Raw genomic sequence first — 25,738 nt, forward strand, 5'->3', positions numbered from 1 at the left:
GTACCCAAAGGGTAGCGTCCTCCAACTGTGGTCTGTTCTTCTGAGGTCAGGGTATAGGGTTATGAGTAGTTGGAGCGATTTCCTTAGAGGGGTATCTGTGTTGGTAGATGTTGAGACTTGGCCTGCCTGATAAGGAGATTCTGGCACATTGTTTGAAGAGAAATCAGGGTATTTTTAGTCTATGCACCAACATGAATTCCCGTAGAGTAGCTAGACTTTTAAAAGTTAACAAGGAAGTAAAATTAATAAATACTTAATACTGGATAAAGAACTTTTTTTACTTTTTTTGAGAGAATCTTTTTTTTTTTTTAAGATTTTATTTATTTATTTGACAGAGAGAGATCACAAGTCGGCAGATAGGCAGGCAGAGAGAGAGGGGGAAGCAGGCTCCCTGAGCAGGGAGCCTGATGTAGGGCTCGATCCCAGGACCCTGAGATCACCACCTGAGTGGAAGGCAGAGGCTTAACCCACTGAGCCACCCAGGCACCCCAAGAACAAATTTTTAAGTGTAAAGATAATGGAAAAAGGAGCGGTACAAGAATTAAAAATTGAAAATAGGGGCAGACACGTCAGAGTCAACATCTTTAATAGAAAGGGGTTCAAATCAATAAAGAATATACAGGATGCGTTAGAAGATATGAATGAGAAAATCCTAGAAGAAATATAAGCAGCCAATTGTATAATTGTTAAATTTTACCTGCAATGAAAATAAACATCATTTAGGCAATGGATACCAACAAATGAGAACAATTTAAAAAGAAATCTAAATTGTGGCAAGAGTCCTTTAAAACAAGCATTTTCCTATGTTTCTGGCAGAAGTCTAAGTTGGTATAACCCTGTGGAAAGCAATTTGGTAATGTCTGACAGCTTTAAATTTTCTTATGTTTTTACCTACTAATTTCATTCCCAGGAATCTGTCCTAGAGCTCTTAATTACAAAGGCAATAAAATATTTGCAGGATGTCCATTATTTATCAGTATTTTTAAAAAGATTTATCTTTTTTTTTTATTAACATATAATGTATTATTTGCCCCAGGGATACAGGTCTGTGAATCATCAGTCTTACACAATTCACATACCCTCCCCAATATCCATAATCCAGCCACCCTATCCCTCCCCTCCCACAGCACAGCAACCCTCAGTTTGTTTCCTGGGGTTCAGAGTCTCTTATGGTTTGTCTCCCTCCCCAGTCCCATCTTGTTTCATTTTTTCCCTCCCTACCCCCCATCACCCCCTGCCCTGCCTCTCAAATTCCTCATATCAGAGAAGTCATACAATGATTGTCTTTCCCATATGATGATTGACTTATTTTGCTTAGCATAATACCCTTTCGTTCCATCCACGTCGTTGCAAATGGCAAGATTTGGGGGGTTTTTGATGGCTGCATAGTATTTCAGTGTGTGTGTGTGTGTGTGTGTGTGTGCGTGTGTGTGTCCTATCTTTTTTATCCATTCATCTGTTGATGGACATCTAGGTTCTCTCCATGATTTGGCTATTGTGGACATTCAGGTGCACGTACCCTTCGGATCACTACATTTGTATCTTTAGAGTAAATATCCAGTAGTGCAGTTACTGGGTCATAGGGTAGCTCTGTTTTCAACTTTTTGAGGAACCTCCATACTGTTTTCCAGAGTGGCTGCATCAGCTTGCATTCCCACCAGCAGTGTAGGAGGGTTCCCTAAAGATTTATTTATCTTAGCGGGAGCAAGTATGTGTGGGGAGGGGCAGAGAGAGAGAGTTTAAAAAAAAATTTTTTTTTTATTTAAGTTAAATTTAGATGACATAAAATATATTAACAGTTTCAGGGTGGAATTTAGTGATTCATCAGTTGCATATAACACCCAGTGCTCTGTACATCAAATGCCCTCCTTAATGCCCATCAGCCAGTTACCCCTTCCCCCAACCTCCTCCCCTCCAGCAACCTTCAGTTTATTTCTTGTAGTTAAGAGTTTTTTATGGTTTATTTCCCTCTCTGTTTTTATCTTATTTTTTCTTCCTTTCCCCTATGTTCATCTGTTTTCTTTTTTGAATTCCACATATGAGTGAAATATGGTGCCTTTTTATGCCTTATTTTGCTTAACCTGATGCCACCTAGTTCCATCTGCATTGTTGCAAATGGTTAAGATTTCATTCTTTTTATTGGCTAAGTAATATTCCCATATATATATCTCCCACATCTTTATCCATTCATCTGTTGATGGACATCAGGGCTCTTTCCATAGTTTGGCTGTGGTGGACATTGCTGCTATAAACATTGAGGTACAGGTGCCCCTTTTGAATCACTTCTTTTCTATCTTTTGGATAAATACCTAGAAGTATAGTTGCTGGGTCATAGGATCGTTCTATTTTTAACTTTTTAAGGAACCTCCATACACTTTTCCAGAGTGGCTGTACCAGTTTGCATTCCCACTAACAGCATAAAGGGACTCCCCTTTGAGAGAGAGAATCTTAAGCAGACTCCACGCTGAGGGCAGAGCCCTCCGTGGGGCTGGATCTCTTGATCCTGAGGTCACTACCCCAGCCAAAACTGAGTGTCGGCCACTTAACTGACTATACCATCCAGACACCCCATCACAGTTTGTTTTTTTTTTAAAGATTTTATTTATTTATTTGACAGAGATCACAAGTAGGCAGAGAGAGAGAGAGAGAGAGGGAAGAAGCAGGCTCCCTCCTGAGTCTGGTGCGGGCCCGATTCCAGGACCCTGGGATCACAACCTGAGCCAAAGGCAGAGGCTTTAACCCACTGAGCCACCCAGGCACCCCGTGTATTTTTTAATAATAAGGGGAAAATTGGAAATTGCTTAAATGTCCAAGAGTAAGGAAGTGATTCCTTTAGTGGAAAATAATGTAGTCATGAAGTTAAAATTTTGAAGAATATTTTAAAGACATAAGACAATACTCAAGAAATGTTACAAGAAAAAAAAATGAGATACGTTTGTATATTTGCAGTCTTGTGATGCAGTATGCACACACATATGACCTGAAACGTAGCAAAATAAGTTTTCTGGCTGGTGGATGGGAGTGATAAAATATTTTTTCCAATGTTATACAGTATGACTCTTATAATATGAATGCATATTATTTAAGATGTAAATATTGTCTTATTGGTTGGTTCCATGTATGGGTTCTGTAGCCAAATGGTTAAGAGCTCAGGCCATGAGTCATGCAGGCCTGGCTTTCAACTGCAGTTCTGCCCAAAGAGAAGTCAACTTTATTTGCCTCCCACTGAATGTATCATTAACAACAAAGACATTCAAGATGCAGTAGTCAAAACTCAAATGAATTTGGAGACTATGGTTTATTAAGTCTGTAATTACCCCATGAGTTACAGATTGATTATAAAATTTCCCTAAAATAAAATTTAAATAGTAATAATTAAAACATAATTTTAATGTTCTACTAAGGGACATACTGTTTTCGTCCTTGGTAATTTTTTCCAGCTATGGAGCTACTGCTAGTGTTACATTTATCTCCATGTATATAGCATCCTTTTGCAACCTGGGTTTTACAAGAGAATTAAGCCCTGCTGTCCTCATACACACACTGAGTGTAATGAATTAGCCTCTTGCCTGGTTGATTAGAATGGTATCAGTTATGTGCCATCTTTGGGAGAATTGCGAAAAGTCACCCAGAGCGTTCTGTTCTGTTCTGAGGAACCCTCATTGGGATGCCTGGCACAGAGTTGGCACTCAGGAAACAGCAGTGGCTCTAGTGGTCACAGAAGTCACATAAAAGAGCACCGGCTTTCTGGATTTTTTTTTTTTTTTCTTAGTGTAAGGTTCTCTGGAAAAGGGCATTTTCCAGGGTGTGATCCAGTAAGTGGCCTTCTCTCTGGCTGTTTCTCAACCCTCGTCTTTGAATCTGGGACTGGCTCTGGGCTACGCGACCGCGGAGGACTCCCCTGATTCGCCCTCTTGCAGTGTACCAGCCTCTTTCCTCCACTGCAGGGCGCCCAAGTACTGCCTCCCATCCGAGAAGCGTGTCGGCTTGTCATTTCTCTCCCCGTAATTGTCCTCAGAGCAGAACCTCATTCAGGCCTTGGATTTAATACTTTTCCACAAATTGCTTTATAGTAATGTATTCAGTTCTGGATATTCATAACTGCCCTTTGGCGATGTTGATCATTTAAAATAGATTGCTGAAGACACTGTTTTAATATGTTTTCTGATGAATATTTTCTCATGATTGCTTCTTATTTTATTTTAGCTACTGATCTACTCCTTGCCTGGAATCCCGTTTGTTTGGGATTGGTAGAAGGTGTTATTGGGAAAATTCAACTTCATTCAGGTATGTTTCCATAAAGTCCTTCAATCTGTCAAATTTAATGGTGCATCCTATGACATTTTCTTCTTTGAAGGTGAATGTGGATTTTGTTACGGCTTTGATTCCTTTGCCCTAATTTTAGGTCTGCCCAAAGTAGGTATAAGTATCAAATACCTGCTATGTGTCAGGAATTATGCTAGTTGGTAGAACACAGCAGTGAGAAAAAGCTGACCTCACCCTTGTTTGGGAAGATAGACATCAGTAAGTAATCACTGAAATAGATTGTAATAATTTGGTAATTGTGGTACGTGCTCTGACAGTTACACCAACTGCACTGATTTCAAAGGAGAAGGTGGTAGGAAGAAGGCTGGTGAGGTAGGCAGATGGCAGACCATGACTGTCCGACTTTGGGTCAGCTGTCCATTCTGGATACAGTCAACTCTGGCTAGGGAAGTGTGTGGTTCTCCTGGCATGCAGTGCAGCCCTTTCCAAGTACCCTCACCAAGGCAGGCAAATTGGTGAAGGGCCTAGGTTGTTCATCAGGCCCTTGCTTAGAAGACAGACACTTGTGTCTGAGGTTCAGAGGGAATGTTGATGATGAGAAAAGAGATATTATATAGGTAGGTTCCAAAAAGTCCTGAAAAGTACTAACTGAAATATTTTTTTTTAAAGATTTTATTTATTTCTTTGACAGGCAGAGATCACAAGTAGGCAGAGAGGCACTCAGAGAGAGAGGAGGAAGCAGGCTCCATGCTGAACAGAGAGCCTGATGCAGGGCTCGATCCCAGGATCCTGGGATCATGAGCTGAGCCGAAGGCAGAGGCTTTAACCCATTGAGTCGCCCAGGAGCCCCCTAACTGAAATATTTTAACACTATATTTAAATATCTGTTTTCCTTGGGATGCCTGGGTGGCTCAGTTGGTTAAGACACTGCCTTCGGCTCAGGTCATGATCCTGGAGTTCTGGGATCGAGTCCCCACATCAGGCTCCCGGCTCCACGGGGAGTCTGCTTCTCCCTCTGACCTTCTCCCCTCTCATGCCCTCTCTCTCTCTCTAATAAATAAATAAAATCTTTAAAAATAAGTAAGTAAATAAATAAATATGTTTTTCCTTTGGCATCAGTTTTAATGAGTTATGAACTATAGACGACTTTACCATTCTCATGTAATTGAGAGTCTAGCTTACTCTTCTTACTCTTCTAAAATAAAATTGTTGTGGGGTGCCAGACTGGCTCAGTGGGAGAGCATGTGACTCTCGATCTCAGGGTTATGGGTTCAAGCCTGAGGTTAGATGTAGAGATTACTTAAAAATAAATTTTTTTTTAAGATTTTAATTAATTTATTTGAGAGAGAGAAAGAGTAAGCATGAGTGGTGGGGGAGGGGCAGAGAGAGAAGAGGACAGAAAGAATCTCAAGCAAATTCCCCGCCATGGGGCTTGATCCCAGGACCCTGAGACCATGACCTGAACCAAAGGCAGACACTGAATCTACTGAGTCACCCAGGTCCCTAAAAATAAAATCTTTAAAAATAAAATTGTTGTGTATTTGGGAACTAGGTTGATTTCTGTGTGTTATAAAGCATGTATTGCTGGAGACTAATTTTCCTTTGCTCGATTCTTTGGTTATTTTTTTAAAGTTTGCTTTTATTATGAAATATTTCATAGACACAAAAAGCTATTTACCACAGATGTACAGTATAGGTCGTTGTAATACACACATATACCTGCCACCCAAACTAAGAAATGCAATGTAACTAATGTCTTTAGATCCCTCACGTGCCTTCCTCCAGGTGTGTCCTACTTTCTTCCCTTCAAGAGCAGCTACTATTTTTGTGTTGATTCCCTTGATTTTCACTAGTGCTTTAATTACACGTTTTCCTAAGCAATATGATGCTGAGGTTTGTGTTTGAGGGACTTTACATAAATGATATCAAGCTGTGTGTCCTTCTACTCGTTTTCCCTGCCCCCCCATTCAACTTGATATTTTTGAGATTTATCCATGTTGACGTATGAAGCTCGAGTTCTTTATTTTCACCCTCGTATGAATATATTGTCATTTGTCCTTTCTCCTGTCAACGGGTAATTTTTTGATGGTTTATAAGACCGCTATAAACATTGTTGTATTGTCTTTGGTAGTTTTCTAATTCTTCTGGTACGAGGAGAAAAGCATTTAGACATTGTATAACCATGCTAAGTATTTTAGTAACACTCTCCTACCTGTCCACATTTACATAAATATATTTTTAATTCATTTATATGCTGACAGGATAATTTCATAGCTGAGTGTTCTGAGCTAAAACTCATTTTCTATTGTTTAAATGAAGCTCATGAAACTTTTGAGTTATTTTTCTTCAGTTTCAGTCACATCCTGGAACAATGAATAAATCACAGAAATCAGTCAGGAGATGTGAATCCAAACTTTATTTATTAGCTTTGAGATATAGAGGGGGTTACTTAACATGGGTTTCATTTCTCTATTGCTAAGACCCCAGGAATTCTTTAAAACAACAACATGTAATATTACACGATTCTGTGGATTCTAGAGGCTCTTTTGCCCTTTATCTTCTGTTGTGTGAGGTCAGCTGGGACTTTGCCTGGCACGTCTCTGTCCATGTAACTCATCTCACAAGGCCTCCCCTTGGGTCCTCTTTCGATACTGGATGCCTGGACATTTTTCCAAGGTGGGGGCTGGGTACCAAGAAGACCAGTCCCAGTGCGCAGAGTTTTATCAAGCCTCGACTTGTGTCACTGAGCTTGCTAATACTCCACTGGGCAAAGGAAGTCACGTAGCCAACCCCAGAGTGAACATCAGAGTGGGCTTCCCAAAAGCTGATTCACTGGGACCATGATGCCCATGAGCCTCTACTTTGTAAGCTGTAAAACTAGAGTAAAAATAACTGCTCTCTTTTTTCCCCTGCAGTATTAGGAGTCTAAGTGAGATAATATACCGGAAGGTACTTAATGAATTACCACCATTTTATCAAGGCTCTTTTGGTTGCAATTATATGTATCCGCATACACAAAACAGAGTTTTATTAAGAACCCAAGGGACCAAAACCAAGAAGTGGATGCCTTATGGTGTCTGAGATTACATTTTTGGGTGGGTAGTCTCTAAGCATCACTTCTCCTATATATTTCTTTTATTTTTCTACTCTTGGCTTTCTGTTTCTGTATATGTAGGACAAAATTTCTGCTCTTGCATGGTACCCTCAGCCCTCAAGCCCCTAACACCGCAGGAGCCTGCCTAGCCATCAAGGACTGAGCAGTGAGTCTAGTTCGGACCTCCGGGAAAGAGATTCTTAGTGGCCCTGTCTGGGCCAAGGGCAGTCCCTGGTCACAAAGTTCAACCACGCTCCAGAGGTCTACTTCTTCAGTCAGAGCAGGAGGCCTTGGACTTGGCAGAGAACCCAAATGTTTCATACAAACAGCAAACAAATATAAGTTGTTGATTGATGAATTTATGATACAGTAAAAGTCTGGTCATTTTAGGTGGTAAATACGGCCATCTCCTGCCGTCAGTCTTGGTTTACACGCGCTTTCCCTCCTGGCACTGCTGGCCTTTGTTTGGACTCCGAGCAAGCGGTTGATAAGCAGTGGGGGTTCCTGTCGCAGGACAGTTTGGAAAAGGGAGAGGTGAAGAAAGAAAATACAAGAAAAGCAGGAAGAAGTAATCTCTGTACTTTTTTTTTTTTTTTTTCCTCCTGTCACATCACTTTTAAGGCTTGGCTCTTAAGAGAGGGAGTGGGGAAGAAACAAAGGAACATCTTTTCTAGGCCCCCTGCTGCTCTTGCTTCCCTCACCCACCACCCACCAGAGACAACTGCAGGCACAGCCCAGTGTGTCACTCCGCCTCCACCAGCCCCCAGCTCCCCGCCCTTCTGCATCCATCATCCCCCTTCTCCCTTGGCTCCCTGTATCTCTGCCCTGGGAGGCCTCATCCCCATCCCTTCCCTCCCTGAGCCCCACTAAAACTCCTGCTCTGGCCACACCATCGGCCTGGCTGGTGGGAGATACGCTCGCAGGATGGTCTAGAACTAACACTGTCACTTCAGGTGCATTCTCCCCTGGGAACATCTCATCTTCTGGGGGGAGAGGTTGGGGAAATAACATGTCTGTACTTAAACTCTTTCTCACTCCCGTTTCCCTCCTACTTATTCTCCATATTTCAATGCACGAATTTTTGTTCTTGCCTAGTGAGATGGGAACATAAGTTTATTTGAACAGCTGTCATTGACAGTCTAACAGCGGCGTGGGTGAGCCATGCCACCGTTCCTGACTGTCACTGAACTCTGAGCTCTGTGGAATGTAAGCAGGCATGACTTAGGCACTGGATTAGTTTGCGAGGGCTGCCACAGCGAAGGCCTGTAGACTAGGGGACTTAACAGAAGTTTATTTTCTCACAGTTTTGAGGCTAGAAGTCCAAGATCAAGGTGTTGGCAAGTGGTTTCTTCTTTCTTTCTCCTTGGCTTGTAGATGGCTGTCTTCTCCCTGTGTCTTCCCATCATCCTGGCTGTGTTCGCACTGCCCTTTCCCTGAGTGCATCTGTGTCCAGATTTCCTCTTCTAAGGACACCACTTGCATTGAATGAGAACCACCCCCCATAACCTCGTTTTAACTTAATTACCTCTTGAAAGACCCTGTCTCTAAAACAGAGTCACATTATGAGGTGCTGAAGGTTAGGACTCCAGCATATGAATTTTGGCAAGACATAGTGCAGCCCGTAACAGAAACTTAATGTCTACTAGAATGCTTCTTACAAAAGCGTACCAAAGAGAATTCTTTCCCTTTATTTCACGGTGAGATAGGCCATTCGCCAGATATCACTGATGAGGCACCCACCCCAGAGTTGGACTAAACCTGAAGATCACATAGTAGCCTTGGGTCGGGATACTTCACCTGAGCGGCAAGTCACCCCCTGTAAGACAAAGCTAACACCTCCTTGATATGATCATTGTGAGGTTTAAACAAACTCCTTTAAGTGCTTAGCATGGTTTCTGGTACTAGTAAGTATTCAAAAGATGTTGGCTATTAATTTTCCCCCTTAGTTTTAAAGGTCACTTAGAGGTCAGCTATTCTACTAGAGAACCACTTTAGTCCCGGCTATATAATTTTGAATAAATTTTAAACTTAGATTGTTTTTACCAGTAATGTCAATATTGCTGAAACTAATGATATTAACATGTCATTTAAGACTACATGGTGGGGATCTATAAAAAGACATGTTTTTAGTGGTTAAATATTAGCATCAGGGAAAGTTATATTCTATAATCCATGTACCCCTTTTTAAAAAAATGTGTGGTGGAAGAATTTTCAAGTATTATTTAGTTGCATCCATGGCTGATAATTGCCCTTCCTTTTAGCAGGCTCTGCCAGAAAATTGTTCTGTTAACCCTGGTGTCTAGGAAATACCTTTTTAGAACCATTAGCCTTCCTTGGATGTGGAAGGCCTCTCTGGTGGGCAGGAGGACTTTAAGCTAGGGCATAATGTAGTCTCTCCACAATCTGAATGTCTGACTTTGGTTTGATCAGTGGGATTTATCAATATGAAGAACAGAAAATAGAAGGAACGTGTCATGTGCTAAATAGATGAAAGAAAAGCTTCATGAAATATCAACCTATTTTATCCATTGTCGGGTCCAGGAGGACTTAAGAATGATAATTAGATTCTCATCACAACTGTAATTACTCATTAATTTTTTGTTTTCCTTTTTTCTCTTAGTCGCCTCCTATCCCGTCCCCTAAGGATAAGCTGCAGGGAGCCAGGGGCTGTGTCCCTCTCTGCTGGCCGACAGCAGGGCTATTCATAAATATTCAGCAAATACTTATGACTTTAACAGATAATTATGGAATGCCTACTGCTTGGCAAGGTCTGCACTCAGTGATGAGGACTGCAGGGTGAACAAAACTTGGAACTTCCAGGAGTATAGGATTGGATTCAAGAGGTAGACCTTACTTACCCGATCACACTGTGTGATCATTAGGCTTAGGCTTCTGAAGAGGAGTGTGGAATGTTGTAAGGACATGATAGGGGGCCCTGACTGGTGCAGTGGGGGTCCTGGGTGGACAGCATCCCTGAGGATGTGATGTCTGTGTCCAGGCCTGAAAAATGAGTGAGATAACCTGGACAAGGCCAGGGTAAGGGCAGAGAGTGAGAGGAGAGGTGATTCTTGGCAGAGTCAGCAGCCCTGAGAAAGGCCTACATGATTGATGTTTTCTCTGGGATGTTGGGGGATTGCTGTTATCTTCATTCAGATATCCATGAAAAGGTTGCATTAGGCTGCAGACTTTAAATGGTCACAAAAACTCTTTTAAATCTATTTTGAAGATTGAGGATAAGCTCAATTAGGGTAAGAAGTATCAGAACATAAAAACCGAAAGTATATATTCCACGATATTTTCAGAAGTAGTTTGAAAACTGTCAGAAATCTTGATTAATTTGGCAATAGAGGCTCTTGGTTTAGTGACTGAGTTACTACTCTAAGTGTTGTAGACCCAGAGACACCGTTCACCCAAGCAGCTCTCATTTGTTAAAATAGTGCTTGCCATCTGCTGTTTTTCCACTCTTGAAGTCGTGAAGATGTCTCAGTCATTAAAATGGTAAAATGTATTATGCATATAGTTTACAAAGTGTGATTTTAGTCTGCTGGCGAGACTTTGCTGGGATAATGACATAAAATATTTTTTATACTTCAGTGATGAATGAGTGGTTACTAGCCTTGCTTCAGTACTTTCCTGAAAAGCCATTAGAAAACCCCAGTTTTTGAGGATATTGGAGGGAAAGGGAGAGAAGCTGGCAGGGCTTCTTATGTTTAAATACTAGTATAATGGCTCACGGTTGCATCGTGAGAGAAGTAGATTGTTTTATTGTCTACCTACAACTCACTATTAGAAACACGTAAGGATTGAGATAATGGTTGTACAACTCCATACATGTATTAAAATTGTTGAGTTGTGGGATGCCTGGGTGGCTCAGCCGGTTAAGTGTCTGCCTTCAGGTCAGGTCATGATATCAGGTCCTGGAATCGAGTCCCACATCGGGCTCCCTGCGCAGCAGAAAGTCCGCTTCTCCCTCTCCCACTGCTTGCTCTGCCTGTTGTTCCCCCTGCTTGTGTGCTCTCTCTCTGGCAAATAAAAAAATCTTTTAAAAAAATCATTGAGTTGTATACTTACAATGGGTGAATTTTATCGTCTATAAATTATATCTCAATGAAGCCATTAAAAACATTTAAATCAGAAGGTAGCTTTTGATGTACTCTGTTGTCTCTACTTCTGACTCTGTCTTAATTAAAAAGTTGAACACTTCTCTCTTTCGGTAACTTCTGGTGATTTTTTTCACGTACTAAAGTTGCTTTGAGGGAAGTATTCAAAGGCAGTATTATTTCTGACACTATGTATCTGCCAAAATACAAATGATTTAAAATGTAATTCAAATCCAGTCATTTTATATTCATTTCGTTATTCACGAGGATCTCAGAATTATTTATTTTGGAGGTAAAAGTTTCATTGGTGACTAGGTTCCTGCCCAATGCTTAAAAGACTCTTTACTTGTAGTTTAGGGCACCTGTTTTTTATGAGCGGCTTTGGGTCTGGGAATTAGGCAGCTAAGTGGCATCTTCTCCTTGTTCTTTTCTGCTTCTTTCCTCTTCCTTTTCCTCTCTCCCCGGGTACACAGGTGCTGGTGGCCCCCACCGCCTCTCTTGGCTCCCGTCAGCCTCTTCCATTATTGCACACTGCAGAATTTTCCATTGCCTGCCTTGTCCCTAATCTGAATTCCATTCTCCTTGGTGCAGATGGTTCCACCTTCCTGGTGGGGGCAACCCTTGAACTAGCCACATGAATGTGACCCATACCTCTGGGCTTTCCTCAGGGTTCGTACACAAGGAAGCTTCTTGTTGCTGAGCCCTCCTGTCATTGGCAGGTATGCATGTTTTCAGGCAGAGAGATTCTCGAGAGATGGGCCAGCGTGCCTCTTAGGCTATTCCACTACCATTCCAGTTTCCAGTTACAGACCCATTTGTTCTTAAACTCCAGTTCTCCTCAGTGATTTCTGTGGTGGTGATATTAAAAGTTTTTAGCTTTGGAAAAAGAAGAGGATTGTTATAGTAAAAGTGACTGTATGTATGGGCCACATACAAAGGTGCTTTTTATATTTCCTCTCATACTCTTTTTGAGCTTTTTATCTTATTGAACCTTCTGAAGTGGTTGCAATCAAATTATTATCAGGTCTAATTGTTGAAGAAAAGAAATCTTGATAAACCTAGTAAGTTCTCATTTACTTAGATGTGGGCAAATGTCCGCCATCCAGAGCAGAAAATACAGATTGCTGGTTGAATTGACTTGGTTCTCAAGTTGGTTACAGCCTGTGGGCTTGGGGACCCCTCTCGTAGGTGGCCTCCAACCTTGAAGCATGCTTGTGTCATCTCTCCAACAATAATTTTATCTTCACGATAGTAGACCTGCGTCATGAATAAAAATCCCAATTATGGGGCACCTGGGAGGCGCCGTCAGTTGAACATCCAACTGTATATTTTGGCTCAGGTCGTGATCTTATGGTCATGAGGTTGAGCTCTGCGTCCAGCTCTGTGCTCAGCACGGATCTCTGCTTGAGATTCTCTCTCTTCCTCTCCCGTTGCTTCTCCCCACCCCCATTCTCTCTCTCTCAAATAAATAAATCTAAAAAAAAAAATACCAATTATACTTTATAAACTTACCTGTAATTATACTGAGTAGGTAGGAAAACATGTAACGCATTGAAGTTTTTCAAAAAATGTAAGAAAACGTAGCACTTTGAGGATAAGCTATAGTAATATAGAAAATGTTTTTATATACAAATTCATTTTGCCCAAGGATACTTTAAGTTTGACTTTTCTAGTTCTCTAAGATTATTACAGACACAAAAGGGTATAAGAGATGTTTTCATTTTATGGCCGGTCATTATTAGGGATTTAAATTCGTCGTAAGCACTGTAAGCTGACCTGAATATGCTCCTGATCCCACCATTTATCTATAACGAGCCTCCTGCCCTGGATACTCTCCTTGTGAGTCGTTGTCAATGTTCTGTGAACCCAGACTTGGGGAACCTTTAGTAGGCAACAGAGCAACCAGTCAAGAAATCCTGAATAACTGCTACGTCTGAAAGATGAACAAATTAATGATTGGCTTTTTGGTTGGTAAGAGAATTAGAAGCCCAGTATGACGTGCTTTTAGCTACCAGAGACCTGACTGAAAAAAAAATGGTGCTGGTGTAGTGTTAGTATTATTTGTAACTCCACTTACTTAATGCACGAGGCTCCCTGAAAATATTCAGGGACGTATACTGCTCTATTTCTGTTAGGAGGGACAAAAGCATTTCTGCTAATATAGCTTAAAACAGAAGTGGCTTTATTTGTTTATTTACTTATTTATTTACTGAGCTTTATGCCCAATGTGGGGCTTGAACTCCTAAACCTGAGATCAAGAGCCGCGTGCTCTACTGCCTGAGCCAGCCAGGTGCCCCAGAAATGGCTTTAAGTATAAAACAAAACATTATATTAGATACACTATGAATTCATATCTTTAGAAATTTAAATTTAAAAAAATGTTAATTCAGGTATTGAATTTGCATTAAACCTACCCTACAGGTTCATGCTCATATTCATATAAAGTACTAATTGGCCAATTAATAGCTTATGCCATGTGTATCAATGCAGTAGGTTTTAAACTTTTTTTTTTTTTAAGATTTTTATTGGTTTGAGAGAGGGAGTGTGAAAGAGCACAAGAGAGCACATGGGGGGAGTGCCCCAGAGGGAGAGGGAGAAGCAGACTCCCTGCTGAGCGGGGAGCTGGATGTGGGGCTCAGTCCCAAGACCCTGGGATCATGACCCAACCTAAAAGCAGAGGTTTGACCATCTGAGCCACCCAGGCGCCCCAATGAAGTAGCTTTTATGTATACATCAAACTGAATTTAAATTCCTACCAAAGATTTGTGTTTAAAAAAAAAAAAGCAATAAAACAGGATCTTTCGAATGGGATTATAATTTATCCTGAAATAAACCATTAAGATTTCCCAATTATTAGCTTCTCTTATAATGTATAGTGTGTTAATATATAATGGATCATTTAAAGAGACTTAATACATTCAAAAAACTGAGATCAAGAGAAATTAGTCTGTTTCTGACAGCAAAAGACAAGCAATATTTGAAGAGATAATAGACAAGAATTTTCCAAAACCAATTATAAATACAAGTCTCAGCTTCAAGAAGTACTTTGAACCACAAGGGGGAAAGTATTAAAAAAACACACACACTTTGGTGCCTCATAATGAAACTGACGAAAACTGAAGACAAAGAAAACACCCTGAAAACAGACAAAGAAAAAGTGCACATTAAGTTCAGAAGCATCAATGAAACTTGAGAGAAACAACGGAAACCAAAAGATAGCGGAACAATATTGTCAAAGTGCCTGTCTGGCATTTTGTACCTTTAAAATCTAAGGAAAATAAAGACATTTTGAGACAAACTGAAACCTAGAGAACTTGCTACCGTTAGTATCTGCACTAAAAAGAAGTACTGAAGAGAGTGCTTTAGGCGAAAGATAAATGACACTCGGGAGCATAGAGATGTGAGAAGGGATGGAGATCCATGGAAAGTGTAAATAATTTAAAGGAATTTGGCTTTATATGGAGTTAAGATTAATGTAAATACAAAACAATAGAAATGATAAGGTGGTGACCGGGGTTGCTGTTCTAAGTTCCTTTCACTGACCAGAAACTGGTAAAACGGGCAAAAATGGGCACCTGGGTGGCTCAGTGGGTTAAAGCCTCTGCCTTCGGCTCAGGTCATGATCCCAGGGTCCTGGGATCAAGCCCCGCATCAGGCTCACTGCTCAGTGGGGATCCTGCTTCCCTTCCTCTCTCTCTGCCTACTTGTGATCTCTGTCAAATAAATAAATAAAATCTTAAAAAAAACTGGTGAAAACAAACAAAAAATAGACTTCTGTAAGTCAGGGTTCTTGTCATCATTCCCTTGATATAACCACTGACAGAAAAATAAAAGATTGTAAAATGTGAATGAAGGTGAACATAGATAATTTTTGAAATACCCAAAAAGGCTATTAAAGTATATATAGAACAGATAAGACAAATAATAAGATGGTAGACTGATTTCTAAATATACCAATAATTATATATGGATGGATTTAATACTCTGTTAAAGCACGGAGCTTTTCATTGTGGAAGAACAGTCAAATCCATCTACAAGCTGCTCTCAAGACAGACACCTTAGGTATATGTATAAGGGATGGTTGAAAATGAAAGTATAGGAAAAATAAATCTTGTAAATGCTAACCTACTGAAAACTGATGTAGCTAAACTAACATTGAAGCAGATTTTATGACAAGAAGCACAGAGGGATATACATTTTCAATAATTATAAAAGGCTTAGGTTACCAGAAAGATGTAACAATTTTAAATTTGTACATACCTAAACAAAACTTCAAAATATAAAGGACAGTGAGTCATTTGATTGAAACTGGTTCAAGACTGTCAATTTGAAATGACAGAGAAACATGTTTTTTTTTTTAAGATTTTATTTATTCGAGAGAGAGAGAGAGAGCATGGACAGGGGGAGAGGTAGAGGGAGAAGAGACTCCTGGGGGGAGGGCAGGGAGCCCGCTGTGGGGCTCTATCCGAGGACCCTGGGATCATGACCTGAGCCAAAGGCAGACAGGTAACCAACTGAGCCACCCAGGCACCCCTGCATGTCAGTATTCTTGATGTCAGTTTGACACAGAAGAAAGGAAAGGCGAGCCAACTATAATCCCCTTTCCTAATTCTCATTTTCCTTCTTTACCAGCATGTCTCCGTCTTCCAGTGTGTGTAGTGGGAATGCAGAGCCCTCCCTGAGGCATCAGCTGCAGAAGCCCTTCAAGAATTTAAATATCTGTATTTGAGTATTATGTTACAAACAACTATGGAGTATAGGGAACCCCTTTTCTTTGGATTCACATATGGCCATAGTTACAAACTCTACTGTGCTGGCCCTTCCGTTCACAATGGACCGTGTCAAGGCAGCAGGTGCTCTCTGCTTGGCCATCTCCCCACCTCTCCTCCAAGAAGCGGACCCCGCAGAGGTGCAGGACATGCTTTGTCTTCGAGAATATAGTCTGCTGTTTGGGGACATGCTAAAGGAGGTAAATGCATGAGAGTCAACAGCAGACTTCCCTGTGGTCATGACATGAATGGTTAGAGAGAGAGACAGAGAAAGTGGAGGGTGTCCAAAAGAGCAGTGAAAACAGAACCTACAAAGTAAGTCATGGTTGAATGCTGCAAAATGCTTTTTTTTTTTCTCTCTCTCTCTCTCTCAAAAAAAAAATAAATTCTGAACAAAAAATCCTGCTGAACCAGTTCCAATCAGAGCCAGTCTTTGGAACAGGTGAGCCAGAAGAATAGAAAATGAGAAAAGCAAAATCTTTTTCACACAAATATTTTGTTCACTTCAGTTGTCCGGCATGTAGGAGTCTGTGTGTATTTCTGTCAGGAGCTCTCTTCATTGAATCTCACTTAACCTATTACCAAATTAACCAGCGTGCCCCACTGCCTCTTTGTAAGCCTGTTGGTGGGTGCCTGGGTGCCTGGGCTGAAACTGCTGGCTGGTGGGGGAGCGGGTAGGAAGCCCCCCTCTTGGCCGGTGCATGGTGGCTTGTGTTTGATCCCAAACATGTTTGTATCTGTTTAACTCATTATTTTAATCACATAATTTAATTAAATAGTCAGTAAGCACATCAGCTCTACATGCAAAAGGAAGCTGAGCTGAATACTCTGGAAGTACTAGATAAAGCTGTGTTGAATTAAAAAGAAAAAGCATAAACAAGCAACCCTGCATACCCGTCAGTGGCTCATCCTCAAAAGTTCTTGGTAAATCAATGTACTGTCTGAATGTTTCATAGGAAAAATAAAGTTGAATTTTTTTTCTTAAGTCCTCTTTAAGCTTTCAAGTAAGATTAAAGTGACTATTGCCAAAAATGGTAACTAATTGTTCTCGCAAAGTTGGAGTTTGGATTTGATCTAAAGAATATCCATGGGATGGAGAATAACGGTCAAATGGAACTTTAATGTTATCCGTTAGCATTCACATTTTTAAGCAAATAGAATGTATTCATATATTCCCTATAAAATTAACATTAATAAAAATAAAAAGGATTGCTGGATACTCATCGTTGGCTCAAATGCTGATCTTTTCTTCATGTCAGTAGGGTGGATGGCCATGTTGAGAAACATGTAGATGGAATACTTCCTACACGTGAGGTCATGAGTATCTCTCTAAAAAGAGTTTTTTCTGGGGCGCCTGGGTGGCTCAGTGGGTTAGGCCGCTGCCTTCGGCTCAGGTCATGATCTCAGGGTCCTGGGATCGAGTCCCGCGTCAGGCTCTCTGCTCGGCGGGGAGCCTGCTTCCCTCTCTCTCTCTCTCTGCCTGCCTCTCTGTCTACTTGTGATCTCTCTCTGTCAAATAAATAAATAAAACCTTTAAAAAAAATAAAAAAATAAAGAGTTTTTTCTGAAATTGGATGAAAAAAATTTTTTGATGAGAATTTTTACTCCACAATCATTTGTCCCCTTTTAAGTGAGTCCGTTCTTGTATAGAGCAAGCAATTGAATCTTTTCCAGGACTATTGTTTTAGCTTGCCCTACTGGTCATGCTTTTCAAGATAATGCCTTCCTTCTCAGTTTTCTTATCTCACTGGGAAGTCAGAATTCCTTGTCTCTCTTCCTGGAGAAGCCAGGCTTAAAGACTGACTTTTTCTTCCACCGTAATGTGTTTAAAAGGGTGAAAGAATATCTTTATGCCAAAGGACCTTGCTAGCCTAAGTTACCCTTGATTCTTGGTTCTACCACACATCCGCATCTCAGCGTGGCAGCCTTAATTGAGCCAAAAAAAAATGTCTTTTCCTGGTGGGTGATATAAATTGATACAATAGCCTGCCTTGGTGCTTTTTAAAAATTTAATGACACCATGTGCCTGATGCATCCTGGGACTGCTAAACACTAGCGCCTGGATACTTCCACATTTTTGTTGTCTTAAAGTTCAAACTATAAAGCATATATTTGAGTCATTTAACCCTGTTTCTAACATGCTCGTTCTCACCAGACTTTCTAGGCTTCTGCGGTTGTTAAGTGCTGTTGCACCTAGATGTTGCTATTGTTTTCCACGAGATTTCTTGGTTTTGCTTTGTTTTCTAGAGTCACTGATTTTGCCTGAAGATAACTCTGTGTCCAATTCAAAAATCTTCATTTTCTTTCCATTATGATAATTTTTTTAAGCATTTTATTTATTTATTTGACAGAGGGAGAAAGATCACAAGTAGGCAGAGAGGCAGGCAGAGAGAGAGGGGGAAGCAGGCTCCTTGCCGAGCAGAGAGCCCGATGTGGGGCTCGATCCCAGAACCCTGGGATCATGACCTGAGCTGAAGGCAGAGGCTTAACCCACTGAACCACCCAGGCGCCCCTCCATTATGATAATTTTTAAAAGATTATTTATTCATTTATTTGACACAGAGAGACAGAGCATAAGCAGGGGGAGTAGGAGAGGGAGAAGCAGGCTCCCTGCTCAGCAGGGAGCCCGATGTGGGGGTCAAGCCTAGGGCCCGGGGATCACAAACTGAGCCGAAGGCAGAGATGCTCAACTGTCTGAGCCTCCCAGGTGCCCCTCCATTGTGATAATTTCAATTCATTTTTTGAACACTAGTGAAAAAAGGTAGCTGTTTGGAATAGCGTTGATGTATTTCAAGAATTAGTAGGCTGCCAAGGCACGTGAATAGCTCAGTTATTAAACTTCTGCCTTCGGCTCAGGTCATGATCCCGGAGTCCTGGGATCAGTCTCCCTGCTTAGCGGGGAACCCACTTCCCCCTCTCCCTCTGCTGCTCCCCTGGCTTGTGCTCCGTCTCTCTCTCTCTCTGTCAAATAAAAAAATAAAATCTTTTAAAAAAAAAAGGAATTAGTAGACTGTCCTAGCTTTACCTTTGTTTTTGGCAGAAAATACACTTTTTAGTTTTTTATTCTCTGCTTCACTAGGTTAAAACTTCTAACAAGTTTTTTTTTTTTTTTTTAAGGAGGAGCTTTAAAAAGTTTGATATGTAATCTACATGCCATAAAACTCACCCTTTTAAAAGTGTATAATACATTCTCAAAGTTGTACGACCATCAGCACCAAATCCAAAATAGTTTCATCATCCAAATTACTTTGATTATAACTAGGCTCTATCCCCGTATTTTACTTTTCATGGTTTTTTTTTTTTTTTTTTTTTGATCCATGTGTGAGACTGAAAACAGATCAGAGATTAAAAGACTTAAGAGAGCAATTAACCCAATGCCATTCATAGTTCTGGTTGGAAGTCGACTATAAAAAAGACATTTTTTAAAATCCGTGATCCCCACATGCCCAGCTGCTAAATTATTTCAAAGCAGACTCCAGATAAAGCTCTTTAACCACAAATGCTTCAGTGTGTGTTCCAACACTAATTCATGATATACACTCTTCCCCCCACTTTATCATCATGTACTAGGTGCCCATATTATATGGGTCTGTTTCTGTCTGCTCTGTTCTACTCTGGTATTCATTTGATGGTTCCTATACCAGTACCCCATTGTTTTATTTACCTAGCTTTATAGGATGTTTTGCTACCATAGGATGGTAAACGTTCGCTGTCAGTAACAATCACATCAATTATAAAAATTATTTGATCCTCATAGCTATCCTCTGCTGCAGGCAATTTTATCGCATTCCACAGATGAGAAAACCAAGAAGTCAGTCAAGTATTGTGCTGCCAAATACGGGGTAAAAAGGCAGTGAGTTAGGGGCACCTGGGTGGCTCAGTCGGTTAAGTGTCCGACTTGGTTTTGGCTTAGGTCCTGATCTCAGGATCCTGGGATGGATCCCGTATCAGGTCTGCATTCAGTATGGAGTCGGCTCGGAATTCTCTTCTCCCTCTGCCTCTACCCCTGTGTTTGCTCACATGCTCTCTCTCTCTCTCTTTAAATAAGATCTTTTTTTTTAAAAATAAGTGGTGAGCTAAAATTTAAGTCTGAATTCTGACCTCAAAGTCCAGAACATTAAAGCCTCCCTGAAAAGGGAAGGCTGCTCTTTACCGATTCTTTTTCCATTTTTGATCATGTATATTATATTTTCTCAGATTTAATCTTCATCCTAACTTTCCAGATCTATTGAACTTCAGTCTATACTATATATATTTTTTAAAAACACCTCAATTTTTCACATTTTTTTTCTGTTGAAGTAGCTAACTAAACTCTAAAAATATGCATATTTCATTTTAAAGTGTATTTGAATTTGTAAGTTGTATTTCATTATTGGCAGTGTCAGTGTTTTGGGGAAAAAAAATAATGCCTTTTGGTTTCCCAAGTGAGTTTATGAGTGGAGTGAAACCTCTGTTCGAAGGTTAATATTTTTATATTTTGTCACTGTGCCATTAGATGGTTTATTGGCAAGATATTTATTGCATTTGCTTATGCACATTGTGTTATTCATTTCTGTGATTTATTAAAACTATAATTTGCAATGTTAATATGAAATGTATCCAAAGTCAACTCCAGCAAGAAGGCATAAAGTAGGAAAATGTTTTCGTTAGTGTTGGGCTTGTCTGGGTAACTGCCAACACTCTTCATTTGTTCAGTGTAAAATACAAATTATTTCCTGTGAGGTTAGGAGACCTATGGTAAGGGTTTTATTTTGTTTTATTCAACAAAATGTATTGACATTTAACATATGTTGTTTGTTGCTAATTCCTACCCTTCTGAAGCACAAATATCATGTTATATTCTTTATTTATTATGTGTTAGATTTAGTATATGATAGGTGGTTGATAATTGATCTTGATCCATGCCTGAAATACTCCCTAGCCCGTGGTAGGACCTTGGTTAATGTTTAATGATAATGAATAATGAAATGGCCTGTAAAAAACTTTAAACTTTAGAGTAAATTTAGACCCTACTTTATAAAGAATTATGAAACTCTTCCAAACTCTTGCATTTATGAAATGCCTAAAGCACATCTTCAAAGCACAATCCCTAAAATGAGAGTTGATTGATATTTGGGGGAAACTGAAATACTGTATATCTCTTTTAAGAGTGTTTTTCGTATGGTGAATGTGTTTGCTGGTTTTCCACAAGAAATTAGTGAAGTGCTATTTCAATTTTTTTTTTTTTTTGGTGCTAATTAGGTAATATTTCTTTTTCTTTTTCTTTTTTAGGTAGTATTTCTTAAGGGTGTAATTTCATAAACTGAAAAATTACATTTGCATGCTGTCTTTCATAGAGCATTTCTCATTTAATTAAAAATCTCTATGAAAGTAAAAATGTGGATTGGAAAGATACTTGTTGGGCCTCTGGGTGTTTTCTTTCCTTCTTTCTTGTATTTATTAAAGATTTCTTTAGTTTGTTTTACCACATTACCCCCCCGCCCCGCCCATTGTCCTGAATACATTATTTACTCAGTGCTAGCTTACACCTAAAGAAGTTTTGGAATTGCTAAATCATACCCTTCCAACAAATTCACTATTATACTATACATACAATATTATATATAATTCTTTTTGTCTTTATCCTTAAAAAACATGTTTTCCAGAGTAACATTGTCCATTCAAAGCAGAGTTGAGTTGCTGTTTGCATTTTGTTTTGATTCCCCTTCCCCAGCCCCACAAACACATTCTGGACCTGTTTCTTTATTTTTGAGGAGATACAAAACATCACCATGGTTCTAAGAGTCAGAACTATACAAAAGGATATACTCAGAGAACTATCATTTTCCCTGATCCCCCTTCTTCTATCCTGTTTCTGCCTACCCTCTGTAGGTAACCAGTCTCATTAACTTCTAATTTATTGCTCTTATTTTTTGTGTAAATTTGCAGGTGTATGCATATTTTCTCATATCTTCTTTTTTTTTTTTAAGATTTATTTATTGGGAGAGAGAGAGAGAGAATGAGCCTATATGAGAGGATGGGGCAGAGGGAATCCCAAGCAGACTCCCTAGTGAGCACAGAGGCCTCCATCCCCACCCTGGGGCTCAGTCTCAGGACACTGAGATCACGACCTGAGCCGGAATCAAGAGTCCGGTGCTTAACTGACTGAACCACCCAACCACCCCTCAGATCTTCTTTCTTACATAATGGGTGGCACATGCTAGATAGTCTTTTGTGCTTTGATTCAATATGATTTTATTATCTCCTTGTTCTGTAAATGTATCCAGTTTATCCATGTGCTGTATCCAGGAATCATTCCTTGTCAGTTGCTAGACCAAGCCTCATTCTTTTCCATACCTGCATGGTACTCCATGGAGTGACTGTGTCCTAGTTTATTGAGCCATTCTCCTATGTCTGGACAATCAGGTTGTTTCCAATATTTTGTAATTACAAACTGCTACAATGAATAGACTTGAGTGTACATACTTTTAGGTTGATTGTGTATCTTCAAGGGAAACTCACAGAGTGGAATTAGTAGGTTAAAAGAAAGTGCATACATTTTATTACTAGGTATCACTTAATTTCCCTCCAGAAAAGTTCTATTTTTATTCCTACCAGCACGGTATGACACTGCCTGTGTCCCCACAGCCTTGTTAGGGAATGTGCTGTCATATCTCCACATTCCCCCCCCCCCACCGTGTCTGATGGTATCACTGTATTTTAGTTCACGTCTCTCTAATTTAAGTGAGATTGAACATATCTTCACATGTTGAGGGCCATTTATATATCTGTCATGTGCTTTACCTTAAAGGGTTATATCTAATGTGTATTGTGTTAGATTATTCATCTTCAGCTTGCCAGGATAGTGGTCCTTTATGGACACCAGACATTGGTGTGACTTTTCTCTTTCAGATCTTCCATGGTGGCTTATTTTAATTCGGCAGAAAGCATTGGTGGGCAAACTTCCAGGAGACCATGAGGTGTGTAAAATTACCAAAATTGCTGTGCTGTCCCTTTCTGAGATGGAACCTCAGGATCTTGAGCTAGAGGTAAGGTGGAAGTCTAAGGAAATTTTATGGAAACTTGGGATAAATACAGTAACAAATATGAGTATTTGGTTTAATTAGGCCAAAATCATAATTATAGAGCTGGATGATATTTTTGAAGCAATTTAGTCCTCGTTTTTCAAACTTCACTTTAGTAGTAGAAACTTTGTTTCAAAACCTACGAAATCCAGTATATCAGATACATAAAAGCTGAGCTGCTTTGGTTGAGGTGGTGATCGGGGGGAGGGGATCTTTGGGTCCCTGCCCAGGTGGCCTCTACTGGAAAGCCACCTTCTGCTTCTGGGGAGCCCTAGGACTCTGCATAGTATAGTTTGAAAACTCCTAATTTGGGGGAGAGAAGGGGTAGTCAAGAAGGTGAGATTTAACTTATTCTATATGCCTTTTATCTCTATTTCTTGGAAATTTTCAAGCGTATATTTCTTTTGTAATTTTTAAAAGTTTTTTTGTTTGTTTGTTGCTGTTGTTTTAAAGAAAGAAACCACCAACCTAGTGCAGTCTTTTAATTTTTCAGGAGGAAATCAAGCCTATAATAGAGGGACTTAAGTCCGAAATAATGAGATTTCCCAGGGCTAGTATTTTTTTTTTTTTTTTACCACACTGTACTGCCACCTGGTAGAAGTAACCCACGAAAGAGTTTGTATCATGTTTGCTGTTGGCATGGATATTGGCATCTAGGGGTATCATCACTCTGCCCTAGTCCTACGCTCCTTTTTTTTTTTTTTTTTAAAGAATTATTTATTTATTTTAGAGATAGAACAAGCATGGGGGTGGTACAGAGGGAGAGAAAGAGAATCTCAAGCAGACTCCATGCTGAGCAGGGAGCCCAATGTGGGGCTTGATCCCATGACCCTAAGATCATGACTTGAGTCGACACCAAGAGTCGGCTGCTCAGCCAACTGAGCCGCTCGGACCACTCTATGAGGTGAGCACTGTTGGACGCAGGCTGTACAGATGAAGGAAGGAGGCTTGGCAAGAGTTAAGTCCCAGCCGGCAAATGGTGGGGTCTGGACATGGACTCGGGCCGTCTGGTCCTGTGTCACTCTTTCTGAGCTGCCTCGTCATCATCTAAAGAGTGGGTAACAGGTAGCGTAGCAGCCACGGCCCCACAGTTCAATACATGTTTTTCCAGGCCGGGCTCTTGGGGTGGAAGTTTAGAGACAGGGTTACATTGTTTTAAAAAATAAGTAAAAATATAGCTGTTTTTAATGCTTCAGATTTTACTGGTAGTTTGACAATCTAATTTTAAGAAACCAACGTTGAAAAGAATTTAAGAGGCACCTGCGTGGGTCAGTCAGTTAAGGCTCTGCCTTCAGCTCAGGAAATGGTCCCAGGGTCTTGGTCCCGCAGCCAGTTTCCCGCTCAGTGGAGAGTCTGCTTCTTCCTCTCCCTTTGCCCCTCCCCACATTGTGCTCTCGCTCTCTCAAATAAATCTTAAAAAAAACACGAATTTAAGAGGACCCTGATAGTCTCTCTATTACAGGAATCAAAAAAAAGATTAGAATACTTCCTGTTCCCCTTTATTGGTACTAGAGCCAGAACATTATTCATTATTGCTGACCCAGAGACAAATAACTTCGGTAGCGGTTAGGCCTATTAAAAGCAGGTCTCTGTGGTTTTGTTTGCATTTTATTATAGGGAAGAGCAGGCAGACTAGCAAAAATTCTCTTAGTTTACTGAGCCAATAAATTTGTCATGGTATCTTTGGATGGCTTTGCTGACAAAATGAAAAATCGGCATGTCTTCCTGTCACCAGTCATCGCCGTGACGGGGAGCATCCCTTGGGCTCGCATTCTGGTCAGCATTAAGCCTGGGGACCCTGGAAGTTAGATTCAGAGCAGGCAAACGGCTTGTCTAGCCCTTATCCGCCTGTCAGTCATCAGCACATCTGCACTCCCAGCCCTGGGGAAATGTACCGTCACTCCTGGTCCAGAGAAGCTTGGACCTGGACCCCGTGTTGGATTTTTCAAGGTTTTCTGATGCCCTTTTGCCCACCAATCTATAGCATTTTTGAGATGAGTAGCTGACTGTTGGATAAAGCTTGGGGGGGGGTGGTTAGAAGATGACATTTACATGGAATTTTTGAGCACAAAAATGTGAATATTATGAAAACTTGATGAAGTTTTTCATTTTTCACATTTTCCTCTTTTCTATCTTGATATTCTAAAGTAAAACAGATTATCTTTAAATGAAAATGAGATTTCCCTCCACATGAGATAGTTGAATATTTTGACAGCTCTGTTGGACCCTACAAACTACAGGGCTTATCAGGGGACATTTCGGGTGTGGTTTATGTTCCGAGTTGAAAATCTGTCATGATCCTTGTTGGTTGGGGGATAGCATGACATAGAGAAAATACTTCCAGATCCAATTTTAGTGAATAGTTTGGCACACCTATCTCTCAGAAGATTATCATTTTAGAAATTTGGACTTAAGCCTTTTCCTCTTCTTTTAGTCCTGTATTAT

At 40.3% G+C, this 25,738-nt stretch overlaps 1 protein-coding gene across 4 annotated transcripts in view; it reads left to right on the top strand.

The window, feature by feature from the left end:
- The window catches only part of INPP5F (inositol polyphosphate-5-phosphatase F), an 82,060-nt gene that overhangs the window by 17,444 nt on the left and 38,878 nt on the right, over positions 1-25,738 (top strand). For 2 of the 4 annotated variants that reach the window (XM_046027999.1, XM_046028000.1), the window contains exons 2-3: positions 4,207-4,287; positions 23,121-23,257. In XM_046027999.1, the coding sequence (XP_045883955.1) occupies positions 4,207-4,287; positions 23,121-23,257 (218 nt within the window). Of the gene's footprint in view, positions 1-4,206; positions 4,288-23,120; positions 23,258-25,738 lie in introns of those variants that run through there. The other 2 variants (XM_046028001.1, XM_046028002.1) reach the window with 2 other exon arrangements.

Source organism: Meles meles, chromosome 13 (assembly GCF_922984935.1).
Source record: "Meles meles chromosome 13, mMelMel3.1 paternal haplotype, whole genome shotgun sequence".
NCBI lineage: Eukaryota > Metazoa > Chordata > Mammalia > Carnivora > Mustelidae > Meles > Meles meles.